The following is a 16,195-nucleotide window of genomic DNA, read 5'->3' as shown; positions in this document are numbered from 1 at the left end:
TCCACGAGCCAGAGCAGCTCATCCCAGGCTGTGCATCCCTGTCACTGCCACCACCTCCTGCTGGGGGAGGTGACTGCCCCCACATCCTGGGCTTCCTGGCTCTGCTTGATGCCCCCCAGAGCTGACATTAGGCTGCTCCTGCAGAAGGGCAGAGCTGAGCTGAGCTCTTACCTGGCACCTTCTCTGCGGAGGGTTTTGTAATCCCTTCCTGCATTCCAGGCCATCCAGGCAGAGAGGATCTGCCCCCATTTGCCAGCTTTGCTTGCACATCATTTCAAGCCAAGGATCCTTCAGGATTCTTCCCATGGTGTTGTAGGGGAAGAGCAGGGGAAGAATGATTTGTTCCATGGTTGTATTTACAAAAATCAGTGCATTATTCCTTCTGGGAAGAGCAGGCTGTACCAGAGGCTCCTGGCTTACATCACATGGGAAACCTTGCTGACCTTTTCCTTTTGGAAACTCTTAATGCTCAAAGACTGGAATATTCCATTGCCCTTCCTTGACAAAAACGTGGCTCACTGCCTTGTCTGGTGCTGCTGGGATTGTCTGGGATGACCTGAGGAGGTCTCTTCAGCCAGCCCTGCAATGCTGGGTTTAGAAAGCACTGAAATTCCAATGTGAAGAATTCTTTTTCCCATTCAGCATTCTGAGTATCTGCGGGCAGCTGTGGGGCTTTGCTTGCAGGACCTTGGGCTGAGCATGGTGACAATGTAGTGCCTGGAATTGTGATAGTCCCAGAAGAGGGGTGAAGCTTTCTCCAGCCCTCACACACCACTTGCTGCCTCCGAGTTCCTGAGGACTGGATGTGTGAAATGTTCCTGACCAGGACTGTCTTGATGCATTTGTAGCATTTGACCTAGTCACACATTCCTGATGGAGTCTTCCTCTCACCTCCAAGGAGTCTGCATCAAGGCCATGAGTTTTTATCTCCTTCATCACAAGAAAAATCTTTCACATCTTTCCTGAATGTTAGGGCAGGAAACCAACTCTCTTCCTCGGCAGCCTTAGGGGCTGCCCAGCTCTTGTGTTGGGATTATCTTTGATTCTGTTGTCAGGGAAAGGATGCCACAGGAGGAAGCAGCCCAGCAGAGCAGAAAGCTGCCCTCATCATCCCAGCAACTGGAGTTCCCTTTGAGAGATCTGCTGCTTCTCTTTTCATCTCTCTGCCTGTGGGTTAGGGCTGGTCTCTGCCCATTTAACCTGTCACCACCTGGAGCAGTTTCTGCAGCCCTTTCATCTGAGCTGATCCAGGCAGGATACCTTTTAAGAAGGAACGCACTCATCCCCTCTGCATCAGCACTCACCTACATTTGATTTATTCTGTACTTTTTCCCAGTGTATTTGGATAGTTTGGTGTAGCTTGAACTACACTTTGGTGTCAAATATGGCTCTGGGCCTCCTGGTGTGAGAAGCTCCTGTTTGGAACCATACCCTGAACATCAGCTGGTCTCAGGCTGGTCAGAGAATCGTTTCATGTGGATTTACCTGGGAATGGGGACACTTCCCTGCATTGTTTGGTGATGAAGTTTAACTTTTCTCGCTTTTAGAGCCTCTGAGAGGAAACTGAAGTAACACCAACATGAAGGTGTCATCCTGCAGAGCCTTAGTGCATGTGTGATCTGAACTAGACTTGTAGGACTGTGCCAAGCTGAATGAAATCACTGCCCCAGCTGTCTTTCTGTGCAGATTTCTCCACATCCCCAGTTGTATAGCAATGAGATGTTCTTGTCTGTGTTTTTCCTGCAGGAAGTTCCACAAGAAGCTGGGCCAGCAGGCCTGGCTGGTTGCTGCTATTACTGCCACGGAGTTCCTGATCGTGGTCAAGTACGACCCCTACACGCTCACCCTCTCCCTGCCCTTCTACATCACCCAGTGCTGGATCCTGGGGATTATCCTGGTGCTCACCTGGACAGCCTGGCGCTTCTTCATCCGGTGAGCGGGGCTGCATTTGGGGCTGGCCAGGGGTTTGGGAGGATTTGTTCAACCCCCGTCCTCAAATGTGCCCCCCTGGGACTGCCTGGGGAGAGAGCAGAGCTCTCCTGGGTGGGTGCGGGTTCTGAAATAAACAGGGAGCTCCCTGGGCCTGATCCTGGCAGCTTCCTGTCTGGATCATGGAAAGGAGCTGCACAGGGCCTAAGGAATTAGCAGCCTTCCAGTGTTGGAAGTTGGAGAGGAGCTGTCCATATCAGGGGCTGGAGGGACAGGACAAGGGGGAATGGCTCTGCACTGACAGAGAGCAGGGTTAGGTGTGGTGTGGGGAAAAATGAGGGTGGTGAGGCCCTGGCACAGGCTGCCCAGAGAGGCTGTGGCTGCCCCTGGATCCCTGGAAGTGTCCAAGGCCGGGTTGGATGGAGCAGCCTGGGATAGTGGAAGGTTGCCCATGGCACGGGGTGGAATGGGATGGGCTTTAGGATCCCTTTCAACCCAAATCATTCCACAGTTGTTTGAAGTGCAATGCTGTGTGGAGGGGGCAGCAGTGGCTGCTCCTGCAGGATTGGCTGTTGTGCTCTGGAAGAGGTGGGAAGAGCCAGGACACCAGCCAGAAACACAAAGTGCCAGTGAATCAGTGCCACCAGCAATGGTAGAAATGCCCAGCCAGAGGCTCCAGTGAGTTGTTACCCCCAGCAGCTCGGTGCAGAGAGGCTCCCTTGGTGTGCTCCTGCAGGCTGGAGCTGTGTGCTGTGTGTGTTGCAGGGACATCACCCTGCGGTACAAGGAGATCCGGCGGCAGAAGCAGGAGCACAGGCAGGAGCACAGGCCCGAGAAGGACAAATGCCTGAGCAACGGGGATGGACACTCAGCCCTGCTGGAGGATCCCAATGGGGGCAAGCTGCGGGAGAGGAAGCTCTGAGCACGGACACAGGGCTGACAGGAACTCGTGGTGCCCTGGTGCACAGTCCCAACCTTATCCTACCTAACTCCTCATTGTCCTTGTTAGCGTTCCAGCGTGTGGGAATCCTCACGGGGAGGATGGCACTGGCACAGCCCCCCTCTCTCCTGTGTCACCAGGGCAGGGCCAGAGGAGGTGTGTGTGGGGGAGGTCAGTGCTGACCCTGCACACGGGGCAGGGCCTTCACCCGCTGCTGTGTGCCTGCCTCGGATCCAGGCGTGGACATGGGGCTCAGAGCACGGCACACAGGGATCTGCTGCTCCATTCCCAGGGAACCCAGAGCTCCATGGGGCCTTTGGGCATTAGGAACACTTGTTTTGGAGTGTACAGAGACCAGGCACAGGAAATGAATTCTGTTCTTCCTGCTGGAACTCCCTGGAGCTGCAGAGGAGGATTGGGTGACCGCGGGTACACGGGGACGTGTGGCCAAGCTGCGTTCCTTGCACAGGATGTACCACACTGCACTGCTGTTCCAGCCCCTCCACGGGGCATCCCTCTGACTTCCAGCGGCCTGCAGCACGTGGGTGGTGTGTCCCAGCTCTGGGGAGACTGACAACTTCTCCTTAGCTCTTATTTTTAATTTCTCTTTTAGTCTCGGTCATCTCTTAAATGTAAGGGAAGGTGAAGTGAGAAAGGTCCACCTGCCTTTGCTCTGCGGAGTAAAATGTGTCACAAGCAGAAACCGGGAGTGTCCCATCAGTCTGGAGTTCTTTGCTTTATCCTCAGCTGGGTTTGTGTCCTTGCTGCAGGGGGTTTGCTCTGGGGTCTGACAGGAGCACATCAGGCTCTGCCACCCTTTGTCACTGCCCTGTTCCTTCCAGGACAGCTCCAGAGCGAGGGGTTTCTGGGAAAGCTGATCCCTGCAGTGTCACACCCCCATCCCTGTCCCCCTGCCACCAGCAGGCCTAGGCCAAGCACGTCCCTGGCACAGCACAGCCAGGGAGCATCCTGAGCCAGGCAGGGTTTCTGCTGGTGACTCAGCATCCCGGGAGGGGAATTGGAAGCCTGGGCTGCTTTGTTTCCCCGGGTCATTATTCCAAAATGTGAGAGCTCCACTGATCCACACGGATTCTGTCCCCTCTGCTCCGAGCCCTCGCGTCGCTGTCCCGGGCATTGACGTCACCCTGACACTGCTTAATCCAATCTGGCTGCTTTTCAGGGAAGTGTTTATCCAGAAGAAAATGACACAAACACCACGGTGCAATTCCAAGAGTGCAACCCCAAACTTCTTGCAGAGCTGCTGCCCAGCACACATCTGGGTTTTTAATCTGGTTTTGTCTTGTACGGGAATGACAGCCAACATCTGCATTTCTCTCAGCTTTAGTGTCTCAAATGCTTTCCACCTATAAAAAGTGGGAAGTTGGGAATCCGCAGCTGGGGAGGTGGCCAGGTGACACAGGGGGACTTGTCACTGCACCCCCCTCCACCAAAGGGCCACTTACCTGCACTGACAACACCTGATGTCCAGAGAGGTCCGGGAGCTTTGACCTCATACACGATCCACTGACTCATCTGTCTGCATCCAGGGGATCCCAGGGACAGTCTGGATCCTGTCCATGCAGTTCTGAGTGCTACTTTGTCCTTTGGGACAGTGTGTTTTGTGTGTCCTCTCTTGTCACCTCACACACAGAGCCAGGGGGCTGAGGGAGGGTTTGGGCTGTGTCCCCTCCAGCACACAGGATGGGTGGATGGATGCTGGGCCTTCAGGTAAGGAATGTGTCCAGGTTTTCAGGGAAAAAGGTGAGCTCTGCTCATTGCAAGCTTGCCTGGATTTAGCAATCCTTTTGTTGAGTGTCTGGGAGCAGTGCTCAAAGCAGCCTCATAGGGAAGAGGTGGAAGGAAGCCAAGATTCCTCATGGGAATTACATTTGGTGTGGCCTAAAAAGGGACCCTCCCTGTGGGAGGGCAGAGGTGCCAGCTCCTGCTTCCACACTCGGGAGTGTCCTGCTCACCTGGAGTGCATCTCCCACCTGTGGTCACACTGATTTCATGGAGAGCTTGGCCAAAGGTAAGTGTTGGCTTTAAAAAGGAGGGGTTTTAATAGGCAAGTTGGTGTCTGTGTGAGGCTGGGTGAATCCAGGTGCCCCGCTTGGAAATTTCCAAACCTCAGCCTGTGGTTTGGAACCCAACCCCATCTGGAACAGTTCTAGGGGTCACTTTTGCCCAGAGTCTGGAGTGGTGAGCCCTGAGGTGCCGTGCAGGAGGGTGCTGGACCGGAGCTGTCCTGTAGAGGGACATCCTGCCACATCCCTGGGGATGCAGAGGAGCTTTGGGAAGTGGGGAAGGACCATGGCCTGCTCTTTTCCAGCTGTGCCCAGAGGAAGAGCCAGGAAGCCTGATGGAAAGGAGCCTTGGCTGCTCTCCCACCCAGGCAGTGTTTTTGGTACAGTCAAAACTTGCTGCGTTTTCTCCCTGGACATGAACTTCTACCAGGAAATCACGGGAGCATCTCCCAGTGCTGCCCTCCCTGGATCTTTCCAGATCAGGGAGCCTGCAGCCAGCACTGAGCTGGCCCCATGGCTGGATATGGGTGTTCCTGGGAATTACAGGGCCTCTGGAATGTCACGCTGCTCCACAGCCTCTGACCCCACCTTTTCTCAGGTCGTGTGGGTGTTTTTTCCCCACAAAATCGCTGCTATTCAATTTTCTCCAATGAAAGGATTTCTCCTGCTGTCTGAAATTGCTCCTTGGTGCCCTGGAAGTCGCCTGGCATTAAGGTGAGGTGGCTGAAGCCATGGATATGAGGGAAAGGGAAGATCCCACAGGAGGGTGTGAAGGCACAGTCTTTCCAATGGTGGTGGTGTGGTGGGCACACTGAGGGGCTTTTGGGACCAGATCCCAGAAAGTTCCACTTTCTGCTGCAGAGGGAGAGGGATCTGATGGTTTTTCTTAGGAAGATCCAAAGCCAAGTCCTTGCTGGACAGCCCCAGGTGTCCCCATGGCAGGAGGGACACACAGCTAGAGCTGCTTGGGATGAGGGAGACCCCAAGGATTCGGCTTTGGGGTGGAGATCCAGAGACCCCAAGGGGCTCTGCAGCCCTTGAAACACATGGAGAGGGGACATGGGACCCCATGGAGAGAAAAACTCATCAGGGTCCATAGGGAGGAGCAGCTGGAGATGCAGAGAGGCAGTGGGATGGACCAGGGAGTCCCTGGGAAGGGGGATTTGGGGATTTAGGGAAGCCTGGTATGGCCAAGCACACAGCAGAGGGTCTCTGGTGTGGGATGAGGAATCTGGCATTGTCCCTCCTCACTCCTGGCTGGGATTTAGGGTGCATTTGCAGGGGTTTGGGGTGAATTTTTTAGTTTTGTTTGTTTGTTTGTTTGTTTTATGGCAACTTCCTCAGGAAAGCTGGGAGCCTGGCAAGCAAACCAGAGTGAGAGCCCCCCGGGGGTCCCCATGCTCTGCCGGGGGGTTCGGGCTGGGCTGAGCCAAGCCCCGGGGAGGGTCTGGGAGCGCAGAGACCGCCCAGCTCATGGCACGGATGAGCGGCGGCTCCGCCCCGGGCTGGGCTGGGCGAGGGAGCGGAGCCGCTCCCGGTCCCGCACCGCCGGGAGCATCCCGGATCCATCCCGATCCACCCCGGATCCATCCCGATCCACCCCGGATCGCGGGGCTGGCCTCTGGACCCACGGGGGACCGGGGAGCATCCCGGGCTTGGGGAGACCCGTGGATCCCGGGGCTGAGCTGGGGACCCCCGGGCGGTGCGGGGGGCTCTGCCCGGTGCCCAGCGGCGGCCGGGCGGGCCCCGGGGGTCGCAGGGTCCCCCCCGGCCCGAGGGAGCGGACACCGCTCGGCGGATGCCGGGGCCGCCCCGCAGATCCCTGAGGATTTGTACCTGTCCAGGTAAAGCGCGGGGGCCCCGGTTGGGGTGGGATGCGACCCCTGGGGGGGGGCGATGGGTGAGAGCAGAGCCCAAATCCTTCTGTTTTGGCAAGTTTGGGATGCGTCTTCATTGGTGCCAGGAGCAAACTCCATCCGTGCCGCTTGTGTGCCCTGCGGCTGGAGGCCGGGCAGGGCTGGCAGAGCAGCGCTGCGGGACCGGCAGCACCGCGGAGCTGGGCTCAGCCCGGGCTCAGCGCACCGGCCTCGGCTGCCTGGGGCAGGACAGGCAGCCAGGATGGGCAGGGACATCGCTGGAACCCGGCCTGGGATGTCTGGGGACTGCAGCGTGCTCGGGGGGCCGTAGCCAGGCTGGTCCAGGTGCTTTGGGAACAGCAGTTGGGATTTCTGTACCTGTGGCCTTGGCAGCAGCGAGGTGACAACCCCGTGAAGGCTGGAGGACCCCCTTTTCTGGGGGGACAGGTGGCTTTGGTGCTGTTTTTCTCTCCCTCGTGGAGCTGTTTTATTGTCCCTCTGAGCAGGAAAAGGGACCTGAGCTCTGCAGCAGCTCCCAAGGAAAATGAAACTGCCCTGGCATTGGGGTGTTGGGATGGATGGAGAGGGCTCTGCACCCCAAAGCTGGGGCTCTGCACCCCAAACCGGGGCCCTGCACCCCAAACTGGGGCTTTGCAGCTTGATCTTCAGGTCTGGGGGTGAAAAACCCATCAATCCCTGTGCTGCCAGCAGCAGGAGAGCAGTGCCTCTTCCCTTCCCAATGCCTCTGGCTTGATTTCCCAGGGATTTGAGCAGCAGGTCAGGAGGGTGTCAGAGCAGCTCGGTGCAACGCTCCAGGGAAGAGCTCAGTTAACAAAAAAAAGCCATAAATCCTTCCCTGAGCACCTCCACCCCCGTTTCCTCGCTCAGGAGAGATTGATGCTGTTTTCCTAATAGGAAAATACCTCTGGGTTTCATCCCAGTGCTGAGCACTGCAGTCTCTTTCCAGGTGATGCCTTGGAAATCTGCTTAACTTGCTGCTTAGAGCTCATTAGAGAGGGAGGTTTTGGGGAGAGAAGCTCTGAAAGGAAAGAAAAATTACAAATTCCTTCTAATTTCCAGAGGAGATTGGGAAGAGATGGAGGGGGTTTAAAGGGGATGTTTGTCCTCCTGCAGGGAAAGTCAGTCCTGAAAACTTTGCTGTTCTCATATTAAAAATAATTGGGAAGCAGGGAGAGGATCAGAGCACCTTGCTTGGGCACAGGAGCTTTTCAGGGCATAAAAAGAGGCAGTTTAGGGTAAATCTCCATCACATTGCTTTGTTAAAATGTCAATTTTCAGCTCTAAACAGCAAAGTGGGCCTTGAGCTGAGCTCAGCCCATGACATGAGCTCAGCATGTTCCCAGCCAGGGCAGGACTGGTTTGTCCATTGCACAGGGAGGTTTGTGCCAGAGGGAAGAGGTGGGCAGGATCTCAGCACCTCCCAGCCCCATCCCAGCATTGCTGTCACTTCAGGTCACAGTCAGGGCTCCCCTTCCTCCTGCTATCCCAGGGATGGGTCCTGTGCCCTGCAGAGGGGGCCAGGCCAGCACAGCTGATATCCATGCTGTGAAATTCCCACTTTTGCCTGTTAAAATCCAAGCCTGGATGGTTTTGGGGGGAGTTGATCACCCCCCACCCGGTGCCTGAGAGCACCCAAGGGGTGGAAGGTGGGGCCCAAATATTGCAGAATCTGAGGCCAGGCCAGCTCCCTGAGTGGGCTTTGGGAATTCTGGAGAAGGGCTGGGGGGCTCTGAGGGAGGTGTGGGGGGGTTTAGGTGCAGTGCTGAGGTTGTGTCCCCATGGGGTCCTGGGGGATCCCACCAGCTCTCCATGGTCTGTGATTCCCTGGCACACATAACAGGGAACAGGGATCCCAAAGCCCCCTTTTCATAGCAGGAGCAGCTGGCTCGGGTGAATCCCCCTCAGCATCCCTGGTGCCTGTGCTGGGATCTGCCTGAGAGAGCAGCTTCCTCTTGACCTGACTGGGAAAAACCCTTTCTGGGGGGGAAGGTGACAGAGCTTTCCCATTGCAGGAGCTGGTTCCTGGGGAACAACATCCCCTAGGCCCTGCAGTGACCCCAGAATGGGGGAATGGGGCTGCCCTCCTCAGCTGGGCCCAGGGCAAAGCCTTGGGAGAGGCTGGGAAACTGCAGGAGGCAGAGGAAGGTTTCAGCTGGAAAAGCAGCAAAGGACTTTGAGGGCTCCTGGAGGGGGGATGCCGCGCACAGAGAGCTTGGGAATGTTGCTTGTTTAAAGGCTCCCGTGGTAAATCCAGCGGCTCTGCCCCTTCCCGAGGGTTCCCGTCCCTCCTGCAGCTCCTGCCGCTGCCTGAGAGGCTCCAGGGCCGGGAGCGATGGAGGGGGAGAAGTGATGGAGCGTCCCTGCTGGAAAACCACAAGGCATTCGGGTTTTTGAGTTCTCCCCCTTCGCCCTAACGCTGTGTGCTGTGTCTCGCGCATTCCAGGCTGTCCCCTCGCAGGGAGCGTTTGCCATGGACACCGGGCACGTGAGCAGATCCCGCTTCAGTGGTGAGTCCTCCCCAGGGAGCCGGGAAGGGTTTGGGGCAGAGCTGCTGGCACTCACACCGAGGTTGTTTTGGGGCTGGTCCTCACTGCTTTCCATGGGGAGAACCCTCTGCTCCACGTGCCCGCTGGGTTTTGTTTCCTAAGGCAGAGTAAAACCCTTAAAAATCTCCAAGTTTTCCAACCTGAGCGCTCAGCCCTCAGAAATGGGCAGGGATGAGGGGGAAGCAGGTTCCAGTCAGTTCAGCTGGGATTTGCACACGGAGTTCCTCAGAGGTAGGAGCCAGCACGAGATTATTCTGCTATTTTTATTTTCGTTCCCAATTTTGCCCTGCCACCATAGCAGGAGCCTGGGAGCTCTGGCACGGGAAACCTCCGACTGCTTCCCACAGCATCCTTGGCCGGGATGCAGGGGTAGAGCAGAGCCCTTTAGGGCTTTGGATGAAGCAGGAGCCGGGTCCCATCCCAATGTTTAACCTCGGAGCTCCCTGTGGGCTTCTCCCGGGATCCAATTCGCTTTGGCTGGGAATGCTCAGCTCCTTCTGCTGTTCCTGCTGGAGGAGGGCTGGGGGGAGCAGCAGGTTGTCCCTGCGCTCGGATGCGATGTGGGAGCTCAGCCTGGCTTCGGGCTTTTTCCGGCTCCGAAGGAGGGAGCGCTGCGGCGCGGTGCTGCCGGAGGGCTCCGCGGCAGCGCTCCGGGATGAGGAATCCTCCTCCCGTTTCCCCGTCTCCCTCCCGTTTCCCCGTCTCCCTCCCGTTTCCCCGTCTCTCTCCCGTTGCCGCCTGTCTCTCCCGTGTCGCACGGGGCGCTCGGTGCCGGTTCGGCGCGGCGGCGGCGATGGAGGCTGGTGCAATGCAGCAGGAACCGCTCGCAGCCCAGCCTGCCGCTCCCTCCCCGCGGGGCTCTGCCTGTTTCCAGCAGCTTTTCCCTTTGGCTTTTCCCTTCTCCCGGCTTTTCCTGGGCCGAGGGCGATGCAGATGTGCGCTGGGCACATCTGCCGGTGGGACAGAGCAAAGGGACCCCCGGCTCCTGGGGAGTGACACGGCCACTCGCTGGGAAGCGGGGACACAGGAGAACTTCATCTCCCGGGAAAGCCGAGCCAGGGCTGGCATTTCTGGCTGGCAGAGCCTCTGCCCGACCCGTCTGCAGCCACCCGGGTGGGAGCTGCGGTGTATCCGCTCCTGGGCCCGGAGCTCGGAGCCGAGATGCCGGCGCGGGAGCAGCCGAGGCTGAAGCTCCTTGCGGGGCTGTGACCAGCCCCTGTCCCCCTGTCCCCCGCAGTGGCCTCCAGCCCGCCGCGCTGGGAGATCGGGCTCTACGCCGCCGGCGCCTTGGCGCTGCTGGGAATCGCGGCCATCAACCTGTGGAAACTGTGGCGCTCCGGGAGCTACCCGGCCCCTTCCCCGTTCCCCAACTATGACTACCGGTACCTGGAGCAGAAGTACGGAGCGGCGTGCCCGGACATCAGGAACAAGGTAAGGGGGAAGCTGCCTCTGTCTCCTTCCCTTTGCGGGATGCTGGAGGGGTGGGAACATCTCCTGGATCCCCTCGCGGGGTGGAACGGCCACAGGCAGCAACCTGGTGCTGCTGGAGCTTTTGGGGGGATGGCTGGAGCCGGGAGCTGCGGGAAGCTCCGGGCTCGCTGCCGCGGCAGCTTGAGGCCAGGCAGGGGCCGGGATGCGTCCAAGGAGGCGCCGGAGAAGCCCAGCTGTCCGGCTCGGCACGGAGGGATGGGATTGGGATGGGATGGATGGGGATGGATGGCAGCGCTTGCTCTCCTTTCCCTGGCAGCGAGGGCTGGCCCCGGGTTCGCAGCGGGCTCCGGGCCGGAGCTCTTCATCCCGCAAGAGCAGCCTGAGGGCAGAGGACACCTTGGAGAGCATCCAGGAGCTGGGCAGCCTGGAGCTGATGGGCAGAGACCTGGGCCTGGCCCACTACGGCCCCCTGCGGAAATCCATCTCGGCCGACTCCCTCAACTCCATCTCGTCCATCGGGAACAACTTCGGGCAGGATTTCACCGTGGGGCAGGTGGAGGTGTGCATGGAGTACGACGCGAGGGCGGCCGCCCTGCACGTCACGCTGCTGCAGGGCAAGGACCTGCTGGAGAAGGAGGACGCGCGCTTCGAGTCGTGCTTCATGCGGATCAGCCTCCTGCCGGCCGAGCAGATCGTCGGCATCTCCCGGGTGAGCCCCTCCTTCCCCGCCAGAGCCCTCTGGGCACACCTGGGTCACCCCGGGGCTTTGGGTGGCAGCGTCCCCGGGCCCCATTCCCCAAGGAAATGGTGGGGTTTGGGAGCAGGGAGCGTCAGGCACACCAGGATCAGGAATGGTTTGGCACAGGATTTGGGGGATATCAGCTCCCCAAGGAAATGGTGGGGTTTGGGAGCAGGGAGCTGTAGGCACGCCAGGATCAGGAATGGTTTGGCACAGGATTTAGGGAATATCAGCTCCCCAAGGAAATGGTGGGGTTTGGGAGCAGGGAGCTGTAGGCACGCCAGGATCAGGAATGGTTTGGCACAGGATTTGGGGGATATCAGCACCCCAGGGCAGTAGTGGGGTTTGGGAGCATGGAATTCCAGGCTGGATGTGGTTGACATGGGATTTTGGGGTGGGTCTCAGCTCCCCACAGCACTGATGGGATTTGGGAGCAGAGAGCTCTGGATTGGCACAGGATTTTGAGGGATGTCCCAGGTGGGTTTGCAGAGGCAGGATTGTCTCCCCTCTTGGCTGGGATTTGGGCTGACTTTGTCATCTCCAGGTGTGGCTGGTGGCAGGTTTTCCTGCTTGGCTGTCCCTGCTGGGGAAAGGACGCTGTGGCACATGGAGGAAGGGGCCTGGGGTGGGATGTGGGGGGCAGTGGCAGTTTGGGCAGGTGCTGCCGGTGTCTTGCCATGGCCCCACAGTCCCCTGAGTCCCCACAGTCCCTCTCCTTCCCAGGGCAGCCCCAGTGCTTTTCCCTCCCCACAAAGGACGTGGCAGTAGAAAATCCGTGTGGCAGCACTGACAGCCACAACCAGGGTTGCCTCTAGTGGAAAACGTCCCTTTTTAAGTGCCTCAAAAGCAGGAAAGCAGGAGCCTCAGTTTTCTTCTTGCAGCTCCTCTATTGCAGAGTCAGTTTGATTTAATCAGGATATTCCAGCAAAAAGTGGGCATTTGTTCCCCATTAAGGCACCTCTCCACTGGGGTGGAGGTGCCGGTCCATCCCCATAATCCATCTGCTGCCTCCAAAATATTTCCACAGTGCTCTTTTAGACCATTTTACCATCCAAGTCTCTGGCTCTTTATTTATGCTCTGGAGATATTTATTATTTAGTGTCATTATTTATAATTCACCAGCACAATTTACCTCCTCAGCTGCCCCAAGGCCATGGATAAAGGCCCAGCCGCTTTTTTTTCCCAGTGCTTCTGGAGGGTTTTTAAATAGCAGCTCCTGTTTTGTTGTACTTGATCCAGAGCTCCCAAAATACAGCGTGGGCTGCAGACAGACAGTCTGTAAAATCTGTAGGGCTTTAAAATCTGCTCTTCACACAGAGGAACTTCATTCCCCAGGAGCTCTGGAGGTTGGTGGTATCCAGTGGGAGAGCATGGACCAAGAAGGCAGGGATGGCAGGTGCTGCCTTTGTGTCCTTTATGCCAGGGATGGAGCAGGGTTAGGAGCAGACTGAGACAGGAGAGAGTCCTTGGAGGAGATGAGCCCTCTGCTGCAGGGTTTTTGGGGTCACACAGCCGCACAGAGAGGTCCCTACTTCAACCAGATTTGGGTGGCTTTGAGGAGCTGGTGGTTCCACTTTGCTCCATGCTATCCAAGGCTGCAGCTTTCCATCCCATGGGACAAGCCCCTGGTTTGCCTGTGACATCTTGGGTGCTGAAACAGGGCTGGAGTAGGGGAAAAAAAATTCCTAAATCCATGACTTCAGAGCATTTCCCCTCAGCAGGATGAGCCATGGGAGCTGCTGCTGCCTCTGCTCCCAGGGAATGACCTGACACAGGGACACAGCTCCATTCCCACTGGGCACATTCAGGAGTTGGTTCTGCTTGGAGAAGGGCTGGGGGTTACACCTTGTAGCTATAAATCCTGTCACCTGATATGGCCAAGCTGGATGTGCATCCGCACTCCCAAGGGGTTGGTATCTATCAGAGCACTGGGCCAACGCTGATTCTCTAATTAAAATAATTAACAGTCACTAGGGCAGGTCACAGCCCTGTTTTCACCCCAGTGGCCGAGCAGTTGCTGCAGTACAGTCGGGAATAAATCCTCCCGAGTGGATGGGGCGTGCCCTGGGGACGCCCTCCCTGCAATCCCCACGAGCTGGGGCAGAGCAGGGCTGCAGCCCCCAGCCCCAGGCGTGCCAGGGCTACCCCCGCTTCCCACGGCAGATCCAGAGGAGCTCCTACTCGGTGGCCTTTGACGAGCGCTTCTCGGTGCCGCTGGACCCGGCGGCGCTGGAGGAGAACAGCCTGCGCTTCTCCGTCTTCGGCGTGGACGAGGACGAGCGCAGCGTCAGCACTGGCGTGGCCGAGCTCAAGCTCTCCGACCTGGAGCTGGCCACGCGCCCCTTCAACGCCTGGCTCTACCTGCAGGACACCAACAAGGTGAGGCAGCAGTGTCCCGTGCCCCAGCTGGGGTTTGGGACGTGGTTGTGTCCTGACTGTGGTGTCCCTCAGGCGGTGGACACGGTGGGGGAGATCCTGCTCTCCCTGAGCTACCTGCCCACGGCCGAGCGGCTCACGGTGGTGGTGGTCAAAGCCAAGAACCTGGTGTGGAGCAATGGGAAGGTGACCGCAGGTGAGGGGGGCTCCAAGGTGGGGTTTGTCCTGATTTATCCCATTTGCTGCACGGGAGGGGCTCCCTGTGAGGACAGACCCGCTGGGAAGGGCCACCAGAAAGGTCCCCCTGCTTTCCCCACGTGGCTGGGGACACGTGGGACTGATCCCTCTCCTGCCATCCGAGCAGATCCCTTCGTCAAGGTGTACCTGCTGCAGGACGGGAGGAAGATCAGCAAGAAGAAGACAGCAGTGAAGAGGGGAGACACCAACCCCGTGTTCAACGAGGCCATGATCTTCTCCGTGCCCGCCATCGTGCTCCAGGTCTGGCCCAGCATGAGGGAGCTGGGGAGGGGGGCACATCCCAGTGCTCCGCAGGCTCCCCAAACCCACCCCTTGGGAGCTCCTGGGGATGTGGGGTTCTGGGGTGTGATTTTGGGCATTGTGGGTGTGTGTGGGTCTGGTTTGGGGTGGATGTGTGGGAGCTGTTGTGGGGATACGGATGTGTGGGGGCTGCTTGGAGAGGTGTGGATGTGTGGAAATGGCTGCTGGAGGGGGGATGAGTGTGGGGAACTCTTGGGGAGGATACAGATGTGTAGGTTTGGATATAGCAGGGTGCACCCTGTTTGCTATGTGGACAGGGGCAAAGATGGGTTTAGGGGATGTAGGGTAAAAAGAGGGGATGTGTAAATGTGGGGGGGATATGAGGGTGGGTATTTAGGGATTTGGGGGGCCTTCAAGGACAGGGGGGGCTTGAACAGGGTGTGGGCACAGAGGGCCGTGTGTACATGGGCTGTGGCAGGCTGGGGGGTGGCACACGGATGTGCTGGTCTGGTGGGTGCGTGTCCCCGTGCCGAGGGCACAGGGACACGCGTCTGGCCGTGTGTGTGTGTGTGTGTGTGGTGACAGCCCCGTGCCCGCCAGGAGCTGTCCCTGCGCGTGACGGTGGCCGAGAGCGGCGAGGACGGGCGCGGTGACAACACGGGCCACGTGCTGATTGGGCCGGCGGCCAGCGGCATGGGCACCACGCACTGGAACCAGATGCTGGCCACGCTCCGCAAGCCCGTCTCCATGTGGCACCCGCTCCGCAGGAATTAGAATCCCCAAATCCTGGGGACAGCGGGCCCGGAGCAGGGACTTGGTGGCGCCTGCAAGGCCGAGCTGCTGAGGGGCCCCAAACAGCTGGAGCACGGAGAGAGCGGCTCCGTGGGCACATTCCGGGTCACCCCCGCATGCGCCGGGCCAGGGCTGCCAGGCAGGAGCCAAATGGACCAAAACCAGCAGGAACCTCCCCAAACCGCGGCTCCCGAGCGTTCTGTGTGCTCCCAACGGCCTCGAAATCCGCGGAATCCTCAAATGGGGACTCTGAGCGAGGGAGAGGGGGGGATTCCTTTGGAAGGTGGCTCTTGGGCAGGATTCTTTTGGACAGTGGTTCTCGGGTGGGAATCGTGAGGGGGGGTGACAAAAGCCAGCCTGGCGTGGGTGGTGATCCTGAGGGGATCTTTTGTAGTGACTTTGGTGCGCTGTGCCAGGGTTGGAATGTTTCCGGTAAGAATGGAAAAAGGGAGCAATAACAGCAGAAAATCCATTGTTACATACGGCTTCTCCTCCCATCTGTTCCCCCACACAGTAAATCCCTGCCCATCTCCACTGGCTGCACAGGCAGGGATTGGTTTCCAACCACTTGGTTTCCAGCCTCTTGGGTTTGAGGTCAGATCCACACTGGGAATCATCCCCTAAAGGTCCAGTAGGATCAGGGGCAGCTTTTCTCACCCCAGCCACTTTTCCAACCCAAACTCGCCCTCAGAGTGCTCAGGACAGCACTCCAAATTCCTGCTCCTTAACACAACTCTCACAACTGGGGATTGTTTTTTCCAGCCTCTAATCCTGGACTTGGGCTGTGACTTAACCGATAATTCATTTTATCCAAGATTTGGGCAGAGAGAGGAACATCTTTGCCTTGTGATCCAAGGCAGGTGGGAAAGGTCCCTAATTTTATAATTTTTAAGCCCAACTCCTGTTTCAGAAGGAAGCCTATGTGGATCATGTCTGCTGGTGGGCTCTGGCCCGAGCCAGGTTTGGGATTTTTGGGGAGCTAATTCCCACTCTGGTTTGTGGAGGGTGATGGGGCCCCTCCTGGCACAGGCTGGAGAGCAGAG

At 58.1% G+C, this 16,195-nt stretch overlaps 2 protein-coding genes across 4 annotated transcripts in view; both read left to right on the top strand.

The window, feature by feature from the left end:
- PTDSS2 (phosphatidylserine synthase 2) overlaps positions 1–3,003 on the top strand; it is a 29,660-nt gene extending 26,657 nt beyond the window's left edge. The window contains exons 11-12 of the mRNA XM_054635692.2: positions 1,747–1,932; positions 2,695–3,003. Coding sequence (XP_054491667.2) covers positions 1,747–1,932; positions 2,695–2,851 — 343 coding nt within the window. The 3' untranslated portion in view covers positions 2,852–3,003. The remainder of the gene's footprint in view (positions 1–1,746; positions 1,933–2,694) is intronic.
- A 3,365-nt stretch (positions 3,004–6,368) lies between these two features.
- On the top strand, positions 6,369–15,630 carry SYT12 (synaptotagmin 12). 3 transcript variants are annotated; one of them, XM_077179700.1, is made up of 8 exons: positions 6,369–6,737; positions 9,214–9,277; positions 10,554–10,747; positions 11,064–11,456; positions 13,650–13,865; positions 13,938–14,058; positions 14,227–14,360; positions 14,961–15,630. In XM_077179700.1, exons 2-8 carry the CDS (start codon positions 9,241–9,243, stop codon positions 15,132–15,134), a joined length of 1,269 nt encoding a protein of 422 aa, XP_077035815.1. In that variant the 5' UTR covers positions 6,369–6,737; positions 9,214–9,240; the 3' UTR covers positions 15,135–15,630. The 3 variants fall into 3 exon arrangements, with proteins under 3 accessions (XP_077035815.1, XP_077035813.1, XP_077035814.1); XM_077179698.1 differs by lacking the exons at positions 6,369–6,737; positions 9,214–9,277 and adding an exon at positions 9,341–9,547 and having other exon boundaries at positions 10,530–10,747; XM_077179699.1 differs by lacking the exons at positions 6,369–6,737; positions 9,214–9,277 and adding an exon at positions 9,342–9,547.
- Positions 15,631–16,195: the final 565 nt, after the last annotated feature.

This window comes from Agelaius phoeniceus, chromosome 6, assembly GCF_051311805.1.
Source record: "Agelaius phoeniceus isolate bAgePho1 chromosome 6, bAgePho1.hap1, whole genome shotgun sequence".
Taxonomy (NCBI): Eukaryota; Metazoa; Chordata; class Aves; order Passeriformes; family Icteridae; genus Agelaius; species Agelaius phoeniceus.
This window is presented reverse-complemented; position numbering and strand designations above follow the sequence as displayed.